Source organism: Melopsittacus undulatus, chromosome 4 (genome assembly GCF_012275295.1).
Source record: "Melopsittacus undulatus isolate bMelUnd1 chromosome 4, bMelUnd1.mat.Z, whole genome shotgun sequence".
Classification (NCBI taxonomy): Eukaryota; Metazoa; Chordata; class Aves; order Psittaciformes; family Psittaculidae; genus Melopsittacus; species Melopsittacus undulatus.
Genome location: NC_047530.1, coordinates 4,353,254 through 4,379,898, shown reverse-complemented (window position 1 = coordinate 4,379,898; position 26,645 = coordinate 4,353,254). Strand labels below are relative to the sequence as shown.

The window sequence follows — 26,645 nt, the reverse complement described above, 5'->3', positions numbered from 1 at the left end:
CCACACCTTAAAAGTAACTGATCTTAGCTCAAGCTATGTAAAAAGCTTATCCTTTATAACTCAAGATCTGTGTATGGCTGTATGGCTGTCTGATTAAATAGGTAAGGTGATTATTAACTGATGGTTGTGATAATACTACGTGGTGGTTACACTGCAAGTGAACAGGACTGAGAATTCTTCATGGACAAAATAACTGATGGATGGCAACAAGGGTTAGTTACATAGTTCTTCTTGGTAAGCATCTGAAATAGCATGCTAAAGAGGAATATTCCTTACTGCATGAAGCCAAAGTTTGTAAAAAAGAAACAGTAATCTCAAAGATAATCATTAAAGCTTATTACAGAAGTCCTTGACATCCCCAAAAAGATGGTAAGTACACCACTGACCAGTGTCTGCATATTTATCCTGTATTAAACTGTGAGGAGGGAGCTGTTTTCCCTCTCCCCATGATACATATATAACATGGCCCCAGAGAATAGATGGAGATTCCCTGAAGCACTGGCTACTAAACACAGGTAGCAACCGATAGAAACATAAGTGGTGAGAGGAAGAGCTCAGAGCCCAGGCTTGGTGCTGCTTGCTTACCAACATGGTTCAGACAACTGGTTAACGGGTGCTGCATTCATGCTTAGGCTTCATCTCATCACTAGATTCGGGATCAGGAAAGTTTTCCCAATGTCTCGAAAGACATTACTGCTGGTTTTTGCTTCTGTTTCCTACAGTGCCAGGAAGGATTTTATGGCAGAAACTCCTATTCAGGGAAACCAAAATGAAGTATCCTGTGGATCCCCTGGGAACAGAATTCCATTGCTGGCTGAGTCTGGCTGCAGGAAACTGTATTTCTTAAGCTTAACCATAATCTAACAACTTCAATCCATGATTCCCTACTCCACTATAAGTATGCCAGCAGATGCACACCCTCTATAATCCTCCTCTCCAGAGCATCTGTACATATTTAAGCCACCAGGATAGAATACGCATTCAAAGACAACTAATGCTAGGTGCCATTTTCATTCCTGAAGATTGTTCAGATTTGTCAGCTAATGGGAAAATAAAGACAAAAGAAGAGGAGTAGAGGGAAAAGGAAGGAGCCAACCCTCAGACACAAGGGGGTTGCTTCTTTTGCAAACCAAAGCCATTACAGTATATTCCTAGCATAGCCCACTTTCCATTTGTAACAGAGATAGATAATTTTCCTTTATACGGTCATCTACCTAAGAAACTGTCACATATTTCTTCACAATTTCCAATGATTAAAGCAAAAGCCATCTGAAGATTATCCGGCAGCAGATTGTTTCCATAGGACATGTAAAACCTTTCTAACTTAAAAGCCAAATGCTTCTACTCCATTGGAAGATACATTTGATTTAGTCATTAAAACAGGAATCAGGACTCCTAAATTCCATTATTAGTATCATATTAGTATTATGATTTGACTTCCTATATGTTATTTATTCCTCTATCCACTCATCAGTAAAATGGATACAAGGCCAAGGTGTATGTACCACTACTATGTAATATACTCACATGCAAATTACTACAGCAATGCAGTGTATTTATACTAAAGGTTGTAACACGTTCAGTAATAAAGGGGTAAGGGGAGCAAGAGAATTTGGTAATGAAACACGATGTGGTACAGACTAAGCAGCAGCAGAGGGAGAACACAGAGTAACAAAGCATGAGTGGAACACCAGGAGAGATGCTCAATCATCCACTTATCTGCACTGCCTTATGTGTATGACATGGAGTATTTTCAAATACTCTTTCTAAAAGAAGTCCATGCCTTTCCAATTTTTGGATCATCTGGGTTTATCTGTAGTCTATCCAAGCTGCGTATAGCAATTCGCAAAGGGTAAGTACCAAAAGTCCCCTTTGCAACAACATAAAACACAGACTTGAAATCTAATCTTAAAAACATAGTAATATGGTCTTCAACCAGCATCATTTCTCTCTTACACTTGAAGTTCACCCTTGTGTTGTTTAGAGGCTGCAAACCCAGGTACAAAAGCAGCCCAACCGCATCCTATAAAAACCATTCACTGAGGTGTTGATTGCCCTCAAATTGCAGAGCTCTTTCTCAGAAGTGCCATGAAGATCCCACTGTAATACAACAAGCATGAAAAGTTTGCTTCATTCTGAAAAGCAACAGGGCACGGCAGACAACGGGGGGGGGGGGGAAGTAGGATAAGGATACTCTCTGCAAGAAATGAAGAGGGGAGGAGGGAGCAATGAAAGGCTCATATATAAATGCCAAGGATTCTACAACTCCCATGGTGATCGTGGCTGTAAGCCAGGAAAAAGTTTTCTCTTTCCTTTGCTGTTTGCAGCAACAAATCTTCCCTCTGGGGGAGGGGTGAGAGGGCTGGAATGAACTTCCCTGCATCTGATAAGATGGCAAATTGTCCAGGCCTGACATTTATGGAGGACCCGGAGCTCCACTGAAGCACTCTGAGAGGATGAAAGCAGGATGAGCCTCTCCAATCGCGCTCCTTAAAATGCTACAAATAGCAGAGAGATGAAAGTTGGTTTAGGGTTGATAATGATGAGACAGAAGCTGTACCCTTGTCAGGGAAAGAACTGCAGCTGGAAGTTGAATATTCTAATTAAAAAGCCTTGTAAAAATCTCATTATGCTCAAAGAGCTTCCAGTGTTCAGATACGGAAGTTGTGTTTAATTGGCTAACAAGAACTAAATCCCATCTTTTTTATGTGTGCTGCACCACCCACAGGTAAACTCCACCACCCATTTGCTTTAACTCTCTCCCCAGGACTGTTTCACTGTAAGGATGGGATGTTTCACACGCCGGCAGTGATTGCCTGGAGCCAGCAGAAAGGCTCATATAGCTGTCAGCAAGCTGATAAGAGCTGAAATTACTCTACAGAGCCCTCTTTAAAGAAGAGCCAAAGCAGCACATTAAATGAAAGAGAGGAGGGGTCAGAAAAGCCAGCCACTCATGTTGTTTTAACGTGGCACTAAAACAAGTCATTGATTTATGCATGTGTCTTCAGCTCTGCTTGACCCAGAGTCTGAACTTTTCTCCAGGTCAGGGCTGAGGCACATGGGACATGCACCAGAAAATCCACAATAGCTTGTCCAGGTATTCCAACAGTGGGAACAAACACTGTGAACTTCTATCCACGTATCCATGTCTTCTATCCACAGTTTTAAACCTTAATTTACATGCCTTTGTAGCTTTTAATTGTCTACATGGGCTGAAAAGAGGAGATTTATCTATAACTTTTGTTAATAAAACCCAAGAATGCTGCGTGGCCACTATTTGAGAGTATCTTGTGGGGCTTCAGGAGAGTGAATTGTCCATTCATACAAAGGAGGAAACTATAACACGGTCAATATTCTCTCACTGAAGTGTTTAGCAGCCAGTGAAGTTAAGATGCATTTAAAAAACCCACTGACAACCTAACAAGGTTATTCCACAAGGTATTATAATACCAAGGTTTCCTGCAAAGCTGAGTCCTGAAGCTGCATCACAGCAACTGCACCGCATCTGACCAAAAGGCCTTCTGCTTCTGTATTCTGTCTCTGACAACAGTCCACAGCAGGTACCTTTTGCTCCCATTTTCCCCCTCTTTTTCTCCTTACCACTCTCCAGTGTACAGAATTCTGCAGCTCAGGAACTTCTAAGCCAGAGGGTGTATCTTTGCATTCATCTCTGACAGATTTTCCTCCTCTGGATTTCTTCATTCACCCTTAATGCTAATAAAACCCCCTCACTCACATAAAATGCTGAAGCAGTGAGTCCCACACACTACCTACTAGTTCTGGGAAAAGATAATCTCTCCTCCTTCAGTTTATTACGCTAGATTCCCAACAATACAAGTCCTAGGAAACTTCAAATGAAATTTTATCAAACAACATACACTCCTATCCATTCACTTTCTTACTGACCTTCTTATGTTATAGATCTGTATTCTTGCTACTCACCCCAGTCATTCATTGTCAGATGAAGAGTGTTAGGTTATTTAATCACTCTTCTGAAACTTCTGATCATCCTTGTTCTCTTATGTTCTTTTTAAGCTTGGAGAACCTAACTTTGGACTGAATTTTATTTGTCACTTTATCACTTGGTCATGCCGTGCCCGAATTTCTTTGGCCTGATATGTGCCAGTTCCAAGTAAAACCTTTCCCAAAGCAGAATCATTCATAAGGGGTTATTTCCTATTACTGTTAGCTTGAGTTGCAAATTTTCCCTTAAAAAACCCATCCTGTTCTGAGAAAATCTTCTACACAGCTACTTGATTTTATGGAATTTCTTATCTCCAGCATCTCCAACTCTCTGTAAGTTTGATTGAAATTGGGCAGTAAGAGAAATCAGAAGAGAAATCAGCATGCACATTGTATGTGATTATAGCCTTGTTTCCCTAGGAAATCAGGATGAAAAGAATTCCTGCACTCAAGAACACTAGCTCTTCATTCTTGTACCATTAGAGCACACAAAGTCACCCAGTCTTCCAGACTAGATATTACTTCAAAAGCTTTATTTTGAGGTGGGGAGTGTTAGAAAGCCAAAAAGGAACAGGCACACAAAGCCTTCTTTTGAATATAAACTCCTTACCTAAAATCTGTTCAGTGAGAAAGAATGCCTAAATAAACAGAGGAATAACTCTTCCCATTGAACAGACTTTCATATTCTGATCCTATGCCTGCATGAGTCTATCCATAGTAAAAGACTTCCAAGTATGTTGATATTTAATGAGGAAAAACATTTACAATATATCTGTATATTCAGATAGACTCATTCTTCTCCCAAAACGAAGGGGAAAAAGGCACAGAGGCTCAAATATAAGCTGAGGAAAACTTTCACACAGTTAAGACGGTTCTGTATCAACTACAGCGGTGAAATATGTTTCTAGGGATTAACAGGCTTTCAAAGCAAAACATCAGAAACACTCTGTGGAGAGGGAAACTATACAAGGCATGGTACGAGCACATAGCAGCAAAGCTTTGTTCTGCTTTTTTTCCTTCACCCATTTCACTCCTCTTCAGGAGCAACACAAGATGTCAAATATCACTCTATCATGTAGGTCTATTACTTCTATTTCTTGCTCCCCCCCTCCTAGAACTTTGCTATTACCTGGGTGCTGGTTTGGGATGCAGAGAAAATGAAAGCCTAAGGATGCAGCACCAAGTCTGCTGGATCAGTAGGTGTGCAGCTGAGCTGCTTATCGACTTGCCTCTGGGCACTTCTGCCAGTGTTTCAGACTCCATATGGAACTATTTGTGAGAGGGGGATGGTTCAAGGAAGCTTCAAAGAAAATGAGAATGACAACATTACTGTAGAAAACAGACAAGGCAGCAACCCCAGAGATGCAAAAGTTTCATCCTGACTGCTATTAATTTTAGCAGCTCAACTAGAGGCTCTTTTTGATGGTCAATACACTGCAGTTTATAAGAGCTGTCATATGCCAGTCCCCAGTTCTCATGGACAGAGGCTGTACATGTAGTACTGAACAACAACTTTTCACTACAGTGTAGACTAGGCTATGAGCACATAAACCATTCCCTTTTGTGAGGAAACACAGAGAACTGAACCAGTGATTGTTGAGGGCAAAACGTTCTGCAAGTTTGAACAATAGAAGTTTAAGTTAATACAGTTAATCCCCAGAGATCTCAGCACAATCAGGTATAAAGCAGGGCAGTAGAAATTAACTTTGATTTCCCACACTTCAGCACTGCTCAAACCAATAAATCTCTTTCCTGGTTTATACCATATACAAAATAACTGAGCAAAACAAAGTTGTGTAAAACTGGAAATGAAATCACAGCCCAGGTCATACCAGCCACAGATGATTCCAAAGCTAAAGCACCTGTATTTCATCCTCATCATGTCTGCATTGATCACTGTACAAGCTATTGAGAAGTATGTTCAAATATGGGTTCTGATGTATTTTAAATGTAATTACTTCTCTTTAAGAGCTTTGCTCTCTTCTCCAACAGATGTATGGGCAGAAGTACCTCCAGAAACAAAGAAAAAATTAAGCATTGAGAATACTCATTAAAAGCAGACAATCTATTTCAACTTGGAAAAAAAATCATATTTACATATATACATATGTGTGTATTTATCTCTCTCTCTCTCTCACTATATATATATATATATATATATATATGTATATATTTTAACCTTGATGCATGATTACCAGAGTATCAACTGCAATAAGATACTGCAAAGAGGGCACCCAATCAACAAAGAGAACTGACAAGCTAACATTTACAATAAGATCTGGTTTAATTGACAGGTTCTCTATAAGAATAATGCCATAATCTAGAGAACCACTGAAACCCAAGCAGTCGGACAGCCAGGCTCCAATCCCACAAAGGTTATCAGACCCAGAAGTTCTGATAGGTATGATGAATGTATGCTTTATCCCACTCAAACCAGAAGTGTAGAGCAAGGATTTGTTGCTTGGCTAAAATGAGGATGATCTCAACCACACTAATGTCAGAATATGTCAACTGGTTTCTTAATTTACATTAAAGTACATTATTTGGCAGGGACTGGCAAAGCATATTTCACAAGTCTTCACCATAACCATACTGTCTTCCCTAGTAGAATTTTACGTTCAACAAAACCATCTTTATTTCATAAACCTAATCACATCTTCACTGCAAAGGGAACCATGAGATCTTGTAAAACAACTTTCATACCAGTTTAATAAAAGCTCTTTGCAAAGATCATTTTTTCCTCATTTTAACATCTGCTGTGGACCAATGTTTTTGTCACTGTTATGTCAAACTCAAATGTCTCACAATGTAAAAACAAGAATGGACATTATCATTGTGATTATCTGTTTCCATCTTGATAAGAGAAAAAACTAGAACACCCCACAAGACAAACCTAGAACAAGACCAGTTTCAAGTCAGTCCTCTTCCACTTGACAGAAAAAACAAGCATCAAAATACTGTATATGAATTACATGATTAGCCCTTGAAGCTGAAGCAGCAAAGAAATCTGTTTAAATATTATTGAGATATATGGGTTACCTGCAAAACCAGAGTACTTTGAAGCTTCCGTAGCCCTTCCACGGCTAAACAGAATAGACAAGTGCTATAGATCACATCTGACCACATGCATTAATCACTCCAGTTCATTTGCAGATTCATTCTATACATGGGTATTAGTTGAGTTTCAGTTTAGTAATTCCCTGCCCAAGACACTGATTCTCCTCCCCATCCCACATGAGCAGCTGAGTGGTACTTAATAGTTTAAGCCCAGCCAGCAAAAACAAGCCCAGATTCACTTTGCTTCTGAACTTAGCACCAGCCTCAAAAGGCTCATTCCAACTTCAAATGAACTCTTCTACCATCACCCCTTTTGCCTGATTTTGTGAATCTTTATTCATTGATTCCTGCACACTGTCAGTGAAGACACTAAAAAAAATATTGGGAAGATGTTCTGTCTAGCCAGAAAGTCCTAATGCACTTTCCCAAGCCATTTAAACAGAAAGACAGAAAGTATAAAACAGTGACACTGATGAGGAGGAAGGAAACAAGAATCTGTAGCACAGGTGGAATATTAGTGCATATTTATCAATGAGGAAAAGCAATCAAGTTACTGGCAGTCCACACAATATCAGTCACTAAGTACATTTTCACCTTATCAGATAGCTACAGTGCAGAACCATGTGTCAGCAAGGGAATTTCACAGATGCTTACACTGGGATTTTACCTTGTAAATAAGACTGCCAGGACATGAAATGTCTGGATAACATCTTTAAGTCCCCTCAATAGGCAGCCAGAAATAAATTCACAATGACAAGAGAAAGAAAGACCTTGTGATTTCATCCTCACGCTCTTGCTACCAACACACACAGCTATATCCTTAACAAAAGCATCAAGATGCAAGAGTAAGAAAACATCCTTCCCACTTCTGGTCAATAGAATCACTGTTTCCAATAGTTGCAGTGATGCTTTGGACCCAATGACTACTGCAAACCATCTATAACCCAACAAAATTCACTCCAGGCACAGGCTACACCTCCATATTGGGTATTAAAATATCTTCTATTTTAACTTAACTTTATAGAGCTACAGACAATATAGATAACCTACTGATCACCTGAATTAAGAGGGGTTTTGCTGATTTATTGCCATGTGAATGTTATTTGTTTGGTTGGTTTTGGTTTGTTTGTCTGTTTTTAAACAAACTAGTGTTGTTTCTAGATTTCCTACTTTAAAATTGCTGTGTAAGCTTTCCATAATGCCAAGTGCCTTCTCTATGGAACACTATCCCAAAATGATTATTTTATGACAGTAGTAAAATGGACAATAAGAAAAAAAATCAATGCAAACTTCAAGAGACTGTTAATGTCAGTTTTAAAGCTTTAGTAGGCAAAAGTCCCTAGTATTAACTACATTCATATCAGAGAAAGAAAAGAAAACAGAGCAAAACCATGTTTCTAGGAGCTGCAAGAGCAAAGCCACTTGCCATCCCTGGTAGCAACTTTTGGTGCTACCAGTGGGCCCTACCAGAAGTGTTCATACGACTAAAGAGAAAGGAGACCTCTGATGGCTGCTGTGATATTTGCAACTTCTCTGTCCAGAGGATGAAGTGAAGCTGGGAACAGAGTTCAGGTGCAAAAAGCTATTTACTGCTAAATTTGAGAGTCTACTCTCTCTCGCATAGCCAGTATTAGTATACACTGTGCAGTTTTAGCATTGTCTACGTAGAAAGAACTAGAGTGCTGTAGGTTACACCCTCGAAAACCACACTTTGGGTCACTTTTTGTAAGGGCCACTAAGGCTGGGTAAGGGAATTTCACAAACATGCCTCCACAGCTCTTGCATCTTTAAAAGTCACCTGAAATCACAGTTTACTGTTTACCTACATACTCAGGTCTTACTTCTTCTATTCCTCCATTCCTCATCAGGAAAAATAGTAACACCATCTCCCTACCTTATAACAGTACAAGCTTGAGTACAATGAGGTGACAAGGATGAAAGGACCATAGATACTAAGTTTACAATATATGTTAACATCTTACTTCTTCACTGGCTCAAAATGTAATCTATATATTCCAGCCACCAGAAGAACACTGTGGTTGAATCCTATGCTCTAATCTGACAACAAAACTCTTCCACTTTGTGAAAATCCTCACATTGCTAACAGTCCTCATCTGTTGAGCTTAGAATTAAAGCAACTAATAGTGTCCATAACAGCAAAGCTAACAGACAGGAATCAGCATCAGCTGGAGTAAACTATGAGACATTTCCTTCTGACTATATACCCAGCCAACAGACTTCATTCATGAGTTTGGACAGTTTGTGATCTCAGCTCCTTCAGTCACCAAAGTAACTGAGAGAAACTGCCAACTTTGCTAAAATACTTAAAACATTTTGGATTTAATACTTCCCTCTTGTGTTGAGTGATTAAAATTTATTTACAAACCAAAACTTCTTTTGAGATAAAGGCAAGACTCTTGAACTTCTTTTTTAATATAAATTAAATACTATGGTGAAAAAAAGAAACCAACATGCACTGTGATTTCATCAGAAGTGTGTTAATATATGAGAGTAGGCAGTACACCTGCATTCAGTGAGAGCTTTCATCCCAAGGTGTAGAAAGTGGACTTTGACTACATTGGTAGAAATTGGCAGCCTCCACACATGACGAATACCACATGATCTTTACATGAAAAAGCACTAGTTAAAACCTCAATTTCTCTCTTCAGGAGGTCTTCTGCAACCCAGGATGACTGGGCATCATTCACTGTAGATGCTAAAGATCCTGTACTGTATTTCACAACAGCAAACACATTAATACAGTAAGTTGGAGCAAAAGTCTGCCTACTGAAGTGGTCTTCTGCAGCCAAAATCATAAGCAATATTCTTACTTCCCTCACCTGATGGGTAATGTAAGACTGATCAACAGCTGCTATTCAACACATTTAGCTGCACCAGTGATGAGTAGAGAAACAACATTGAAAAGTAATGGTGAATGCATATGCTTAGAATAAAGAAAGGGGGTCAAATAAAGTATTAACATGAGTACAACAGATGCTTCTGCATTCCAACAGATTTCACAGCAAGGCAGGTGTATGAACCTACACTCCAACCATAAACAAAGGAAAATCATTTAAAAACAGCACATCATTTTACCTGTCTTTGCATCTCTTCAATCTGTCGCTGGGGGACACCTTGCAGAATACTGTACATTTCAGGCATCTTTTCTTCAGGGATGACAACAGAGGCCCTATAGGCAAAAAAACACAGAAAATACATGGTAAGACAAAAAGAAAGAAGTTATACATTAAAAGACATCAACTACTTTTCCAATCCAGAATATTGTCCTATTCTAATAAGACACATTCAGAAGACATTAGCAGAAAGAAGCAGTCTTCTCTCAGTGTAATTGATTATTCTGTAGCGGTTTCTCTGCAGCACCAGCCAGTCTGCCCACAGATAATGCCACAAAAGCCTGGACCGATCTGCACAGACAAATTGATAAATATGGAAGGGACAGATACCCAGAAATCCTTATTTCTTATCTCTGGATTACCACTGCTTCGCTGTCAGCTGAGATTTTTGAAGTGACTAAAGAGCAATACACATACCAAGAGTCATATATAGCATATACAGTGCTATGTATGCAAACTAGGAACTTCTGTGCATATTATCCCAAGATCACGTAACTGGGCACAGTGCATGCCTGGAAAGATAATCTAAGCTCTTAACACAGTGTTCTCAGCTACAGAGTAATTATACCTTTCAGTCTCAGATGAACATAGAAATCACAATACTACATAGGGAATTTAGCTTTTAAGTGATGCATAACTTTCCTTAAAAGCGGATGAATGCCGACCAGCCCTCACTAAATTCAAGCACAAGATAATAAAGCAAGTCTGGTTTAGAAAACATATGATCAGCTACAAGATAATCAAATACTCTGTCACCTCTGCCTCACTTGTTTTCCTCTCCTATTTTTGATGCATAATATATCAAGGCCAAAGACTGCATGTATCTTAGTCTGTATTCTATTCCCCGTAGCGCCGAGTACACTTGACTTATCATACAGATCTTATTCAAATCACCAAATGCAATGAAGTCTCTTATGCAGGGATTCAGTGTACAGCAGTGAGGATACAAACCTCTTCCAGTCCAGAACCTCAGAGAAAGGTAAAATGTAGGAGTCTGCAATGATCACTGGGACACAGCCAGCCTGAAGAACATCGCTCAGCACAGCCTGGCCCAGGCGGGCACCACGTAGAACAACACAGAAGGTAGACTCCTGTCAACAAATGGTATCCAACACAGAGATGAGGATAAAAAGGGAAATGCTAGGTTTGTATTTCCATTCTATGCTTTGCTTTAATGGACAAACTTCAGAATTCTAAACTGAGAAGAAAAATAAGTTACATTTTGAAAGTTTGGCATAACAGGATGAGGACCAATTAACATGCACTTACTAAGTACAAATTGTATGAAGTCAACCTGATTTTTTTCTATCATAGGGCAACCCAGCTCTGCAAATAGCAGAAAAGCAATAGAATTCTCAACTTCAAAAGGCATTTGACTTCTTTGATAGCACTTTCATAAGCAAATTAAGGAATCATGGGCTAGATAAAGCCCTCACAGGATTTACAGTTACATAAATTGTAGTTACAGAAAGAGCTCTAAGTATAAAGCAGCTTGCAGTGGCTCACAGGTAAAACAGCGATGGACCAAATAAGATTTCCTATGGGCAACAATATCCATGTACTCCTTAGTTACCTGAGTAGCAGAATTAGGACCATACTTATTAGATCTTTCAATACTTAACATTTGGTAGGATTAGCAAGAATAATGGATAATGGGATTCGGGCTTGACATTATATGGATAAATTGACTAAAAACAATAGCCATAGGATTCAACATTTAGATAAAAATAACCAACTGCATAAAGCATGAAGTCACTGGCTAAGTTTTGCACTTTGCAGAAGAGGACGTTTCCTAAGGATGGGAATAGAAAGAGTATTCACATGTCAGCAATGTTGTGCTGTTTTAAAACCAAACCACTTCACCCACAGGTTGTATCAGAATCACAACTGTATGTTGTATTAGAAGTACAACTGAAGAAACCTAAAGGAATCACTCACTGAGGAAGACCTCAGACACAGCAGTGTGTTCAGCCCTGGGCAATCGCTTCCAGGGGTAAAAAAGAAGGATGATTACTTACCTTGAAAGTATGATCTACAAGGAAAGGCTGACTATATCAATACTACTTATTGTGAAGAAGTGAGGGCAGGAGGCAGATGGTGAAAGGGAGCTTCAAAGATATAAAAACTTGTTGCAAAAAGGAAGAATATAATCCTCTTACTCACATCCACAACACACAAGGCAAAAAGCCATGAGTTTGAACTGCAGCAAAGAAGACTTCTTGTCTACACTGCACTCACCCTGTAAATGGGGACTTTAGTTCTCAATGCCACTGAGGAATCTTTCTACAGATTGCAAAATAAATGCTTGTGGAGTTCAGCTACACAAACAAGGAAAAAGCCCAAGTCAGTGTTATCCCTAAATCTAAGAAAGAAAAATTATAAAGTTGACAGAGGGGCTCCCACAGATAAGAAAACATCTCTCCAGCTTGTGTTCTGTGGCCTGAGGAAAAGGAGCCAGAAGGCTCAGCAGGGCAGCAAAACATCAAAATGGAAGTAGGAAACAAAAGGGGGTTTGCTGGCTCTTCACTTGTTTCCTAAAGCAATCGTTAAGACCTGTGTTCATACCCAGGAAGTACTAAAAGCCTTGAAAATCTCATCCAAGAGAAGACTGCAAACAGGAAGCATTAGCAACCCAGAAGCCCAAGAGCCTCTCTAGTAGGAAATCTATAAAGGCAGCGCTGGAAAGGATGAACTGTGATTGCAATCCCCCTTCCCCCTCTCTCAGACAGGAAGAGAAGGAAAAGAAGAGTGCAGGGAATGGAAAGAGCAGAGAGTAAGAACACACATTTTAACCATTGACTCACTGGATCACACAGCAGCAGGTGGAAGAAACCCTAGTAAGGCCTGGGAGAGAAAAAAAGCAAGGCAGCCCAGATGTGGACACACATGCTCATCTGCCCAGATAACCATTTTTCCTGTCTAGACAAAGGTTACTATAAATATATCTCCTTGCATCACCACTGTTATCAGCCAGACATTCCGAAGGGAGATGGAGGGCTCTGCAAAGGAAAGTATTTTAACAATCTCTGCATGTGCCAGCTCTCTTCCGAGTTATAAAATCATATATAGCAAAATATAGATATAAATTCCCTGATTTGCTACCCTTGAGTAATCCAGTCTGTACTTAAATAAAGCAAACAAGAGTGGGGTTTTTTTTCCCTTTGCCTGAAAGTTTAGGACTCAGGATGACCCTTTTCTCCCCCTCCTCCACAAGGAATTTTAAACATATTTCCTACAAAACATAACAGGAGGGGTGGAAACTCTGCCTTTCCTCAGCTTGTTTGTTGTTTTATCATCATTTGCTGAAGTTCAAAGACACATTATGTGCTGGTGGCCACAGACAGAGCACAGTGGCCTGTGGCATAGCTCCCTTCACTACACTGCATGCCAAAGCACCTCTGTGTCCATGCATCGCCAAGAGACACAGGGGGCTGAGAACGGTATCTAGTTTTATCTTCACTGACACATCAAAAGGCCTCTGGAAGTTGGGCCACGGCCATGAAACACATTTCACCTACATGTTTTCATAGCTGCATGCTGACAAGTCTTCTAGCTCAGTCTGTCACATCTATACAGATCGTTTTGGAGGGTTTAACTATTAAGCTGCATACAGAAAATAAAATGTGTCAAAACTCCTTCAGTGGTGGACTCTTCTTTTGCCTCCAGATAAACCCTCACATAACTCCATTTTAATCTTCTCTTCAATTGATAAAGCCATCCTCTGCTCCAAACTTTATCTAGCAAGGCCACGACTGTCATATGTGAGGAATCAGTTCTAAATTCATGCTTGCTGAAGGTCACTTTACTAGTTATTCTGTGGAAAGTGTAGATTCCAGTGTTCTTCCCCAATTCTGAAGTGAGCAATCCTGTCTGGCCTCCAAAACTTTCTCCTCTCATTGCTGCTGAATTTGGCAGTATCTTTGTATCATTTTTTAAGTTTACATGACATTATCATGTGTTACTAGACCACCATGACCTGTCTCATGGAGTTGTGATAAGTAAGCAGTGTTTTCCAACTGCAGCACAGTTTGAGTACAGAGTCCTTGGGTTCTCTTAAAAATAAGAATAAGGTCAGGATATAATATCCAAGCTAACATAATGAATTATGCAGTTTCTAAACATAGCCAGCAAGTCAACCCAATTCAAGGAAGTACCCTACCAATGTTAAATGGGATCAGCTAAGACAGCTACAGGTTGGTCAGAGACGTGCTACAGAGCAGCCCTGTAGAGAAAGATTTCAGCGTGTTGGTTGATGAGAAAATGAACATGAGCCAGCTTCAGAAAGCAACTGTAACCTGGGCTGCACCAAAAGCAGCGTGACCAGCAGGTCAAAGGAGGTGATCCTGCCCCTCTACTCTGCTCTCGTGAGACCTCACCTGGAGCATTGTGTGCAGTTCTGGTGTCCTCAACATAAAAAGGACATGGAACTGTTGGAACAAGTCCAGATGAGGCCACGAGGATGATCAGGGACTGAAGCACCTCCTGTATGAAGACAGGCTGAGAAAGTTGGGGCTGTTCAGCCTGGAGAAGAGACGGCTGCGTGGAGACCTCATAGCAGCCTTCCAGTATCCGAAGGAGGCCTATAAGGATGCTGGGGAGGGACTCTTCATCAGGGGCTGTCGCGATAGGAATAGGCATGATGGGTTCAAATTAAAACAGGGAAAGTTCAGGTTAGACATAAGGAATAAGTTCTTTACTGTGAGGGTGGTGAGGCCCTGGAACAAGTTGCCCAAAGAAGTGGTAAATGCTCCATCCCTGGCAGTGTTCAAGGCCAGGCTGGACAGAGCTTGGGTGCCATGGTTTGGTGTGAGGCAATCCTACCCATGTCAGGGGGGTTGGAACTGAATGATTCTAAGGTCCTTTCCAAGCCAAACCATTCTATGATTCTAAGACAGTCACCAAGTGGAAGTTTGAAGGAGAGGTAACCTCACCTGAAGCACTTGAGGATAATCAAAGACTTGATTCCTGTGACAGCGTTTGCGAACTGCAGGGACCCCATCGGACAGATTTGTGCACTTGTCTAGGATCAACACTGATTCCCCATTCTCAGCCTGAAGTGCTTCCAGCTCAGAGCGGTACTCTGGGTGCAGAGACATTTGAGATGACAGGATGAAATACCTGCGAGGACTGAAAAACCACAGCAGGGTTACCTGACAGCACTGGGAGTTTACTTCCAAGATGCTCTAGAACACATTTCCTTCCATCCTGGAAACGCAGAGCAAGATTAACTGAATGTGGACACACTGCCAAGACCATGTAATATTAAAGACAAGGCTGGAAAGAGTAATAATGCAATATAATTAAATCTTGCAAAATAAGTGGTTCAGCATTATTTACAACTTTGAATACTTGGAAAGAGTGCTTATTACATTAGAACAGGCATTTGCATTGTAACCTCTATTACAAATGGAAAAAAACATTACTTAGCTATGCATTAAAACAGCTTGTCATTGATGGCAGGACTGTTTATTGTTTCACTTGGTGTTTGCGTACTGTAACAATGTAAATAGAACACTGAATGCTGCTGCTACTTTCTCTTCCCATGTATTTTCCTATCAATTTTAAGTGAAAAAAGAAGATACTGAACTGACAGCTCACCTACTCTATGCTTATATAGTCTTGATATGGTGACAGCAGTAACAGGACAAGCTCATCTCACTAGCTGTGATTTAGTTCTGTCCCTTTTAAGCAATTTCCAGGACAAAGCTGAAGACCCATTATCCAATTCACACTCAACTCCTACCATGTTCCAAACTCATGAATATGTAAGATGTGTCTTAATACTAAAGTGTTTCAAGACATATTTAATGCTGGAGGTAAAACACACAGGAATACAGCCTCAAATTAGGTACTCACTGCTTTAAAAAGTTACGTTAAAGTTAAAAAACAGCATTTCATGTAATATCTACTCATTCTCATCTACTCTCCTTTCCCTTTTAAACAGGCCAGACTGCTCCACTGCTCCCCTCTGAAAGGAACACACAGTGAGTGCCTGCCCTCACGCTGCCAAAAGAACACAGGAAACACGAAGCCTGCCCTTAGGATTCCAGTTCTACTCCACGTGATGCTATCTTTAATTTACAGCTCTGAAAACACATACAAACACACATTTCATAAAGTCAGACCTCTCCTGCTGCTCTTCTCACCTCTTCCACTCATTTTCATGCTGGTCACTTTAGTTGCTCCAATTAATAGATGAAACATTCTTTTTACCAAGCCTCCAGCTGCTACCAACTTGCTACTAGCAGCTTTACTGAATATATATTTCCAGCAGAGTTGGAATTAAAATGTTTTAAACAATCCAACTAAAAGGAGAGCAAATCAAACCCCCCCACCCCAGTTCAGCTCTGTAAGGGGAATAAAAAAGGATCTGCCTTAAGAAACAGGCATTACTGCTGCAGATGAGTGATAATAAATGCCTGTAACCAGCTACAAACTACACAGGTTTGTTTGTATATATGTTTAAAGCCAAATTTTTACTTAAAACAACCATCATCCTATGATGCTTCAAATCTTGTTATATCAAATCTTGCTACAAAAGTACAGCCTGACTCCTAGGAAATAACACATTGGTGTAGTGGAATGCAAGAATTCATCCCAAGCAAGCCTGAATTCTGAGCATCATCCCCTTGTCATACTCCTGCATAAAGCAATCAAACCCGTGAATGTGTTTCAATTAGGAATGCTAACTGGCCACTAGATGGTAGTCCAGAGACAACAGTCTGCTCCACACACACAAAAAAACACCACCTTTGAGAAATAAGGAAACTCCAACACCTTCACTGAACACAGATTCATGCACTGCAACAGCTCCCACGTAACAGTTTCCCTTATCCGACCTAAAACCAGACAAAGCATTTAGCTGACTACACAAATGTGAACAATATGACTGCATCTCTCCCTACAATTGGTTCTGTGCATGCTGATGCCTATCATCACCTTCATGCTTTCCAAGCAGAAATACAAAGCAGGCTTTCATTCCATAATAGTAGTAGTAAAAGTAATAGACTGTAGTAATATTTGAGACCTATGAAGAATCAGTTGGGATGCAACCAGATGTCCCTATACTGGCCTGGTCCAGGAGCATCATGGCAGGACCACAGAGGATGCAAGCAAAGCAAACCACTGCAGCACAAGTTTGGCCTGTAACTGACTGTGGTATCTTCCTTGGAGCAGCTCAGAGTAATAGCAAGAGCACTGCCCTTACCTGAAAAGACAACTGAAGCCAAAATACAATCACTTTTTGTGTTCAATAACGGCAAAATCCTTTCAATTAGTTTTCAACTTCAGTAATTCATATTCTCATAGGATACTGTCAGAAAAAAGGATCTAAAGTTCCTGCATTTATAAACTTGATCTTCACAATCAGTTAACACATCATTTACCCCCATTGTTCCAGTCTGTCCATCTTTTAAACTATAACAGAAGTAAGACTGTCAATTACACAGCTGACAATGTTTCACCCTAAGAGGCTTATAAAATAATAAAAGGGTCTTCCATAATCAATCAAAACATGTCTTTCAGACTTCTACCTACTCCTGTTCTGAAGATATGAATGTAGTAGAGAAACTACTGCTTTCCATGGTAGCTCAATGTGATGGCTACTTACATTCCTTGTTAAAATTAGTGCTTTATTTCCCACTTGTCTTGTTTTACTTCCAGCTACAAGGTCAGGGAAGGGGCACTGTTTGTGTTTATGTCTTACTCCATTACTTTAGAAAAGATAACATCAGAATTCTAAGCTCTGAATATAACTATTCCCATAACCAAATCAGTTCTCATTTTTCTTTTTAATGAACTAACCACACTAACCTCCTTCAGATTCATTCTGCAAGAGCTGCTTCCCTTCAGAGCTGTATTTGCAGGCTTCTCCTGTTCCAAACTCCCAATGTCATTTTGAAAGGACTTCAGAACCACACAAACATCTAAACTGATTTATGAAGAATGTATCCATAAGACACACAGAGGTAAAGATCACATCTTCGCTGCTATCCTCCTCTTACTCATTCAAAGTCTGGCTTGGCCGATACTACCTGAGGTATTCATGTTGATCCCCATGATCCCTTCCATCTCTTTAAAGTCACAAAGGGCATATAGCACAATGCTTTTAACATTACATTAGTGATCTTTTGCTGTCACTTTGCTTGTAAGTATCCTAAAGCGATCATGTATTAGGGAATCTGTACTGCTTTGAATTACTGCCCAGCTTTACTTACACTTATAGAAACCAAACATAACTGTTTTTCTTTGTATGCTAATATCTTGTCAGCTCAATGGAAATACTGATTCTAATTCTACTGGAAACAATGTCATGCTGTAGTATTTTATAATTCGGTTTCTGGAGTGGAAAAAACCCAAATCACTCAAAAAGAAATCTGCAGTTTATAGCTAAACCACGTGTTGGCAGATGAGCCAAAGCCTTTAGCATTGGAACCATCGTATATTTTAACAGTAAGAGCTATTAAAAGCAACCCTCACAACATTGCCTAAGCCCACCAGCCAGTTAGTAGCTATACTTATATTTCAACAGCATCAATATTAAACTAGATATTGAATATACTTTGCTCAATTTATGGTAGTTCCTTTACCCTGGTCCTCTTTCTGGCAGATCCACCTCTGCTGACAAGGGGCTGTAAACAGGAATACTGACATCATAGCCTTGCCGGTAAGTCCACGTGGAAAAGCCTCCACCAGCCAGCAGAGCTCTGAAAAACACAAGGAAATGGCTTTAAACAGAGTATGCAGACCATTCAAACTCAGAGCATGATTTACTGATTGTCATTACCAGAAGGTCAGGAAGATGCATGCTCCGAGACAAGTTTTGCCCTCAGTTTTTGTCAGCAGTGTTTTTCATGCAGCTTTTTGGTCCCCTTTGGGTTTTCATGGACTGGGCTTAGTGCCGGATTGGATCTAGTCATCAGTGGAATACTTATGATTGTGTATGATCACTCAGGAATGGACCATTTACTGAAGTCATTGTGATAACTTTGCATTTTTGCAAGCTTATATGTCCCAAGTCAATTTTAATATAAAGAAATACACTGTCAATCATTTATATTAATTAAAATACCCCTCGATGTCTGCACTAAAATAGGGTATAGCACAGCTCTCAAAGTGTTATAGACAAGCTGTATTCCAGCTATAAGTTCAGGTACAACAACAGTTTCAGTGACTCTGGAATTCTCAGGCTGGAAAAGAAAACAGAGTTATTTGCAACTGTATTTTCAAAGGGATTATACAAACTAGTGAAAAATGCTATTCACAGAAAACATGACAATAAGAACTCTGCATGTTATGAAGCTAAATCCCAGCAGTAGCGGCTGCTTTGGGACACTATGTGCCAGAAAGCATGGGAGCCATCCGAAACTGATAAATTAAGATGTAATTCAACCTCCCAACAGGATGACCCTGATGGGACCTTTTCCTACATGAGACAACCTTTTGCGACACAGAAGAGCTTTAAGGAACAGAAGAGAACAGTGTGTATAGAATAAAGCAATACATCATTCACAATGCCAGAAAAATGGCTTGTTACTTTCTCCTATCCCAAACCAGGCTTTGAAACATGCTAGTAGAGGACATCAGCTTTCCAGTTGCTATGTCATCTCCAGTGACCAGGTGGCACCACAAACACATCATCCTATTGCCAAAAGCTCAGATTTAGTTTCTTGAGTGTAACTTCTCAAACAGCTGATCAAACTTTCAGTCCTTTGTCACCAAATAGCAGGGGGTGTGATACTTCAAATTGCCCCAGGGAGACTGGGTCTGCTTAAGGTACCATACAAAGTAGTTTGGAGAAAAATGCTTCTTCAAATAATTTCTCTCCTTCTCTTGTGGAAGGAAGCAGAATACAAATACACCACTGCAGTAGGCACACTGACAATCCATCAGCTGATATTCTTGTTTTCAGGTATCACTGAATGAAATCCTTAATATAAGTGTTTGGAGAAGCAGTTTTTCCACAGCTGTTACACAACAAATTATCATTATACCTAATTATAATCCAATACCTATCATTTTTTCCCATTGGAACATTGACACCAGTATGTTCTGCCTGTTCTAAGTCCCATCAGATGTCCCATGGAATACTTCACTTCCTGCTCTGACCTACAGCACAGGTGTTCAGCATGCAAATGCCACAAGCACACTTTGCCATAAATGTGACTTCACCTACATAGTCAAGCAAACAGTCCTAAGTGTCATTTAAGAAGCCCTTTGAAAATCCCAGGCTCTGGATTAGAGGATCTGGATTAGAGATGCATTTCAGCCTGATGACAATTACAAAATCAGAACAACTTGCCCTTTATTCCTCTTTATTCAGAACTCAAACTATAGGAGCAACAGAAATCAACTTGAGAACGAGATGAAAAATCAACTATGTTGCTGAGTGAGAATTTATGTTCCAAATCAAGTGATTATATTGGATTCCTTCCCAGTGTCCCTTTGGGTGACATGTACCATGCTGCTATAACTAGCTCTCACCCTTGAAGCCACATGTTCCATGTCTTATCCACATTAACTCAGTTATAAGCAGGGAGAAAATACTGGCTTGGGTGTTGCTGGTCTTGCACTTCATATCCCCCTCTTCCTTTTTTAACCCCCCCTAATTGGGAAACTACAACCAGATTGTTTTAATTGGATCCGGTAAAAACATGACAGCACCTCATCAGCCTTGAGAAAGCAGGTGTGTGTCATGCAGACTTTTACCTAAAGAAACCCACAGGGAACCAACACCAGTTAAATAACTCCACTCAGATTTTCACTGTACTGTGCAGTAAGAGAGTAGAGACATTAACTCCTAATGTACTCGAGACAAATAACCTTTAAATTGCACTGAACAGCTAGAAATAAGCCTGGTCCTGAGCAGCTTTTTGCCACTTTTCAAGTATAGATCCTTCTTTCTCCCTCTGCAGGAAGTGTCCCAACTGCTCTATGTAGTAAATGTTGCTGCCCAGCTGCCATCATCATGAGCTTTCTGCCAGACTTCACAAGCCATTGAAACCCAACTCATCAACTGAAGCAGAACATAAACTCACCTTAGTTCATATGTTCAATTCTACAGTGACCGAGTGGCTTTGCAAAAGAAATCCTTTCATCCTCTTAAGTGCACCAAATTCAATAGTACTTATTAACAAATAATAAAGAGCTCATTTTTTAAGTTTTATGGCAGGAGATTACACATGTTATGGCACCTAATATCAGCTACGCAGCTTCCATGCCCACAAGGCAGATTTACATCTTTGAAATTATGGAATGAAATGCTTTTACACTGTCTTTGGAGATTGGATTTAAAGATTTAATAAACAAACAAGCCCTCAGTGAGGTAACTTTTTAGCTAAAGACTTTTCCAGATGTAAAAATATAATTGAACTCCCCTTTGTGTATAAGGTCTTATTTTACCTAGAATATTCTGCAGCAAAGCAGCAGAATACAACTCTTTCAAACCTCACAATTCACTACAGTTCAGCTATGTATGACCTCTGATATGTGCCATATAGAGAAGGAAGGTCATGCTCCCTATGCACACTTCACAAATGTTACCTGTGAATTTCGTGAGTGATGCACAAAATCCCACAAATCCAATCCTTCTGGAACTGCACTGGTGCAGTTCAGACCACTCATTCAAAACCAAGTGAAATTTGCCAACGTACCTTCATCTTGGCCTGTGGCCTCTCAACCTGTGATGCTACAAACAGCTGCGATGCTACCCCACTTTGTTAACTATCCACTCTGTAAGCGTAGACATTCCCATATTAAAACACACACACAGGTTGCTTGTTCTGTTAGATATGAACTAAGAACTCCAGAGTTCTCTGAAGTCATATCATAACCTCATGCACCATCAGTTTCCTGTAGTACAGGTTCTGTACTATACTGCATACAGTTTAACGGTTGGCTGCCTACAAAAAGGAGTTTCCACATTTTCTCCATCCCAAGCACTGTTATTGCCTCTCTTATGTGTTATAACTAGTGATCATGCAGCTGCAGGGTGAGTCAGTTTGGCAAGCTATGACAACAGCTGCATGCCAAAATAGATTTGGGTGTTTTATTCCAATTACTTTACTTTCTGTGTTAGCACAACAAACTCTTAGAACAAACACCTACCAAAATAATACACTTCCTGCATACTAAGCCAAGTCACATAAGACCAAATATGAATGGACATTTGACATAGAAAGAGAAGTTAAAAAAAACCCAACAATTGTACAGAGTTAGAACTCTACTGCATCCAGTTTATGAATATATTTCTTCAATAGACACGTGCATCTGCAGATACACAGTGCCAGAGCTGTCCATTCCAATAAGTAGAGCATCATTAAATGAAAATTCCTCTTAAGAAGTATAAATCTTAAGATAACACATCCAAGTATTTACTAAGAGATTAACAGGTTTGGTTATGTAGGAATGATGCTTTACTGCCCTCTTCAGGCTACACCACATGAAAGTTAACATATTTCATGCAGGGAACTAAAAACCTAAAGCCTTGCTTCACAGTCAGTGATGTAATTACAATGAGTAAACTTACTCTTTGAACATATCCTGAAAAAACATGTTCTGTTCTGGCACTGAAGGATGTTTTAAATCACCTTTGGTGCAAAGAAATCAAGATATACTCCACACACAATGATCTTAGCAAAGATCCCTCATGTCAGGCAAGATTTTGTTGACATTTGGCAGAAGAAAGTTAGTTAACCTTGACCTTCAAGAGAGGGACCGGTTACAGGGGACCTAATGCAGCAGAACTAAGCACATACAGGCTAATCCAGTAGAAACATTCAGTAATGGTATCTAAGCTAAATACATTTGTCTTATTGTTATTCCAGTTTTCTTTGCCTTACAACCTCCTTTCCTCTTCCAAAAGGAATCTATTCTGCAAGTGCAAACTGAGCTCAGGATTCATGCCTTTTAAGTTTCTGGCAAATATTTTCATAACACACTTGCCAGAGAACAACTAAGAGCATTTATTAAATTACTAACACAGTGCAGTTGTTAAGACAACAAAAACAGCTGAAATTCACCATAGTTCTATGAAGCAGAGCAACTGCTTTAAAAAACCCTTGAAGACTTGTGTCAGAAAGCTGCAGTTACAATCATTTTTAGCTTCTAATTTGCATCAAATGGGACATTCTGTGAGCATTCAGCTTTAGTAATGCACAATATACACGTCTAACCTCAAGATTCTTCATCCTTACAGCAAGCCCAACAGTTAAGAGTAAATACTGTCAGCTACATCCCATGTAAAATTAAGGATGGGCCTAAACCATCAGATTTCAGGAGCAAACACTTGTCCTACAGAAGACAAGGACTTCTCTACTCCCTCTTTTTGAGAAGGAAGTCATATTCCAGCTTTGTAAAGGTTAAGGAGCACATCCTTTTCCATCAGCTGCACTTCTGAGCTTCAGCTTCTGCACTTTTGTTTCTTCACTGGCATTTAAAGCCAGATCTATGCATTCAAACACTGCAAAATTCATACCTATCTCTAGGAACATCTAGGGCAGTGTTATAATCTGGTGGCCCTCCAGGCAGCATGTTGAAGAGCAAGTGGTTTGTGCCTCGATCCCACCTAAAGCAAAAGAAGAAACAGACAGCAATTAGAAAGGTATTCTCCATATACAGATGGTAAGTTATGTCAAAGCCTAGCTCTGGCATTCACTCACTGCATCCTCCCCTCCTGTGTTAACCTCAGTTTTCTCCACTTTGTGTTCTTTGAATTCACACAGTGAAGTTTCAAGAAATACCTGGATAACTGTGCCAAAGCCTGAGCTGTCTCCTTGATACGGAGTGCGTTCTGATTAAGGACATCTATGGATGGCACAAAAAGGCAGGCGCGGTTCACATCATCAGTGTAGAATTCACTGTCAGAGATGGCAGTCAGCAGCTCATTGTATTCCCTGGAAATGGTGTTGCTCACCGAGGTCCCGTATTCATCCACATACTTCTTCAGTGAGTAGATGTATACCTTGATTTTGTTTTTGGGATTGAAGCCACAGCGATAGACATCGAAGCAGGTATGCATCCTGCAACTGAGGTCTCCCCGCTCAGGAATGGGGCTGTCAGCAGGAAGCTTGACCACAGGCACATCATGGACACTGCGTTTTTCAATGGTCCAGTCATTGGATGACTCAATGGAGTGAGGCCAGAACTGGAATATTCCTGTGGCAATCAGGCCAAGCAGAACTATGGAGAAGAGCGTGATGTAGTAGATGCGATGCTTGGTTTTCATCCTTGGGATGAGGGCTGGACCCCGGGTGTTGTATTTGGCTGACGCACACATAATGGAATCAATTATCTCTTGTCTCTACAAAACAGAAAGAGAGGGGTTTTAGGATCTTCAGATGCTCACAAGTCTCTCTGGAACATAAGATGTCAACTGAGGCTGCTACCTGGCAAGGACAACAGGAGGATGATGTGCTGGGCCTGGCTGCAATGGAATGATGTTGGCTAGTTAACAAGCACAAGTCAGAAAAGAACATGGCTTGGGCAGTGAGGGGAGGAAGAAATCCCAGACACTACAGAAGTGTTAAGTCCTTGTAGGTACCACTCCATCTACATCTAGGTGAATTCATGGTGAATACTAATAAAGCAATGAACTGCTCATCTAAACCTGATACCCCACAAAGGGCTTATAATGGGGCATCACAGAGAACTCAGAATCACGATGCTGTGTAAAGTTGCTTTCAAAGTGAATTTCGCAGGAGCCCCACCACAACCAACCAGACTGGTGCTACTCTTCTGTCAAGTAAAGGCAATTTTTCATCTTTTACACAAAGAGTTGTGGTTCAAGCAAGAGGCAATTTATATTAACTATAGACTGAAGAATCAGCTACTTGTTGCATACAAAAATCTGTTTAGGTTTTCAGCTAAAGCTTCCATACTAAATAGATCCAACCTGAACTCCTCACTGTGGGCACTTTTTAAATGTAGCAAGCATGGTTTTCCTGAAAAAGAATGTGGATGGTACAATTACGTGTTTTCCTTTTGGACAAATGGGACATTTTCTTGCTTTGTGATAAAGAAAGAAATTCTGACAGTCAATTGTGCAGTAGAAAAAAAATATGAATAAAAGAAGAATTAACAAGGTATTAAACGATCTCTAGAATGACCTGGGTTATGGTTATTGGCAGTGCTCAACAAAAGACTGGGTTGGGTAGCTAACGCATGAAATAACTGCCCTTACAGCAGCACAAAAATAATCTCAGATGCTAATAGATATTCCACTTTTAACAGTTGCTTTCATCAATTTATAGTCACATTCTGATCCTGGAGACAGCTTTTAAAACCTACTGTACAGGACTATACACATATGATGCTGTTAGCATGACAGATATCACAGTCACAGAATCCCAGACTGGTTTGTGCTGGAAGGACCTTAAAGCTCATCCAGCTCCAACCCCTGCCATGAGCAGGGACACCTTCCACTAGAGCAGGGTGCTCCAAAACCCTGTGTCCAACCTGGCCTTGAACACTGCCAGGGATGGGGCAGCCACAGCTTCTCTGGGCACCCTGTGCCAGCACCTCAGCACCCTCTAGATAGATTCAGTGCTTCATTACTATCAGTTTTATAACTAAAAACCATCCATAGACCTCTGACTATTAACCACATTATTCCTCCTTCCTGACAGAGGAATACAAACCACATTTTTCCTCCTTCCTGACAGAGCACCAGAACCACCTGTATTATGACAAATCTTCCACATTGACAGCAAGCACCTGAGTCACTCAGCAAAGACGTCTAGACCTAGGCCTGGGGGGGAAGGAAACCTCAATGAAACATAATTCTCCACCCCTGGAAACGTTTAATCACTGTCACACAGCACACAACCCGCTCGGGCCACCTGCGGCCACAGGACAAGCATCTGGAGTATTGGAATAAACAGGGATAGGACACAGCAACCAAAGGAGATGGGAAAACCACGACGGGATGAAACTGACGCGGAAACTGACAGCACCGCCGGGCCCAGAACGCTGCCCGCACACAGGAGCCAGGCCCTCCGCCTGCTTCCCTTGCACAGCGGACGGAACCGCGCCGGGAAGCGGCAACAGACACGGCCCGCCCGGGGACACCGGAAACGCCCGTGACAGCCCGGCCCGGCACCGGGCCAGGCCCAGACTCACCTCCGGCCGCAGTCGCTCCGTAGCGGCCGCTCGGAGCGGGGCTCACCCGGCACCGACCGCCGGTCCCCGCCGCCTCCGGGCCTGGCAGCGTTGCCTGCGCATGCGCGAAGCGCCACCACAGCCAGCGGTAAGAGAGAGGAGCAGCCCGGCTCCGCCACAGCGAAGGGCGCCACCGTGCGGCGGGAGGGCGGAACGGCACGGGGGGGGTCAGGGCTCGGTATGGAGGAAGGAGGGGATGAAGGGCGTCTTCCTCTCAGCTTCCTTTGGATTTCGTGTGGCTTCCAACCTCTTTTAGCGGGATAAACGCAGCATTTTCAAAGGTAAGTACTTCTGTGGCTGGTCTTCCTGCACCTCATGTTCTTGACGCCACAGGTA

At 40.9% G+C, this 26,645-nt stretch overlaps 1 protein-coding gene across 1 annotated transcript in view; it reads right to left on the bottom strand.

Annotated features, from left to right (window-relative positions):
* The window catches only part of EXT2 (exostosin glycosyltransferase 2), a 79,522-nt gene extending 53,137 nt beyond the window's left edge, over positions 1–26,385 (bottom strand). The window contains exons 1-7 of the mRNA XM_005154188.4: positions 26,271–26,385; positions 23,894–24,453; positions 23,629–23,718; positions 18,743–18,859; positions 15,086–15,281; positions 11,106–11,245; positions 10,117–10,210 (exon numbers count right to left, since the gene is read on the bottom strand). Coding sequence (XP_005154245.1) covers positions 10,117–10,210; positions 11,106–11,245; positions 15,086–15,281; positions 18,743–18,859; positions 23,629–23,718; positions 23,894–24,429 — 1,173 coding nt within the window. The 5' untranslated portion in view covers positions 24,430–24,453; positions 26,271–26,385. The remainder of the gene's footprint in view (positions 1–10,116; positions 10,211–11,105; positions 11,246–15,085; positions 15,282–18,742; positions 18,860–23,628; positions 23,719–23,893; positions 24,454–26,270) is intronic.
* Between the last annotated feature and the right edge of the window lie 260 nt (positions 26,386–26,645).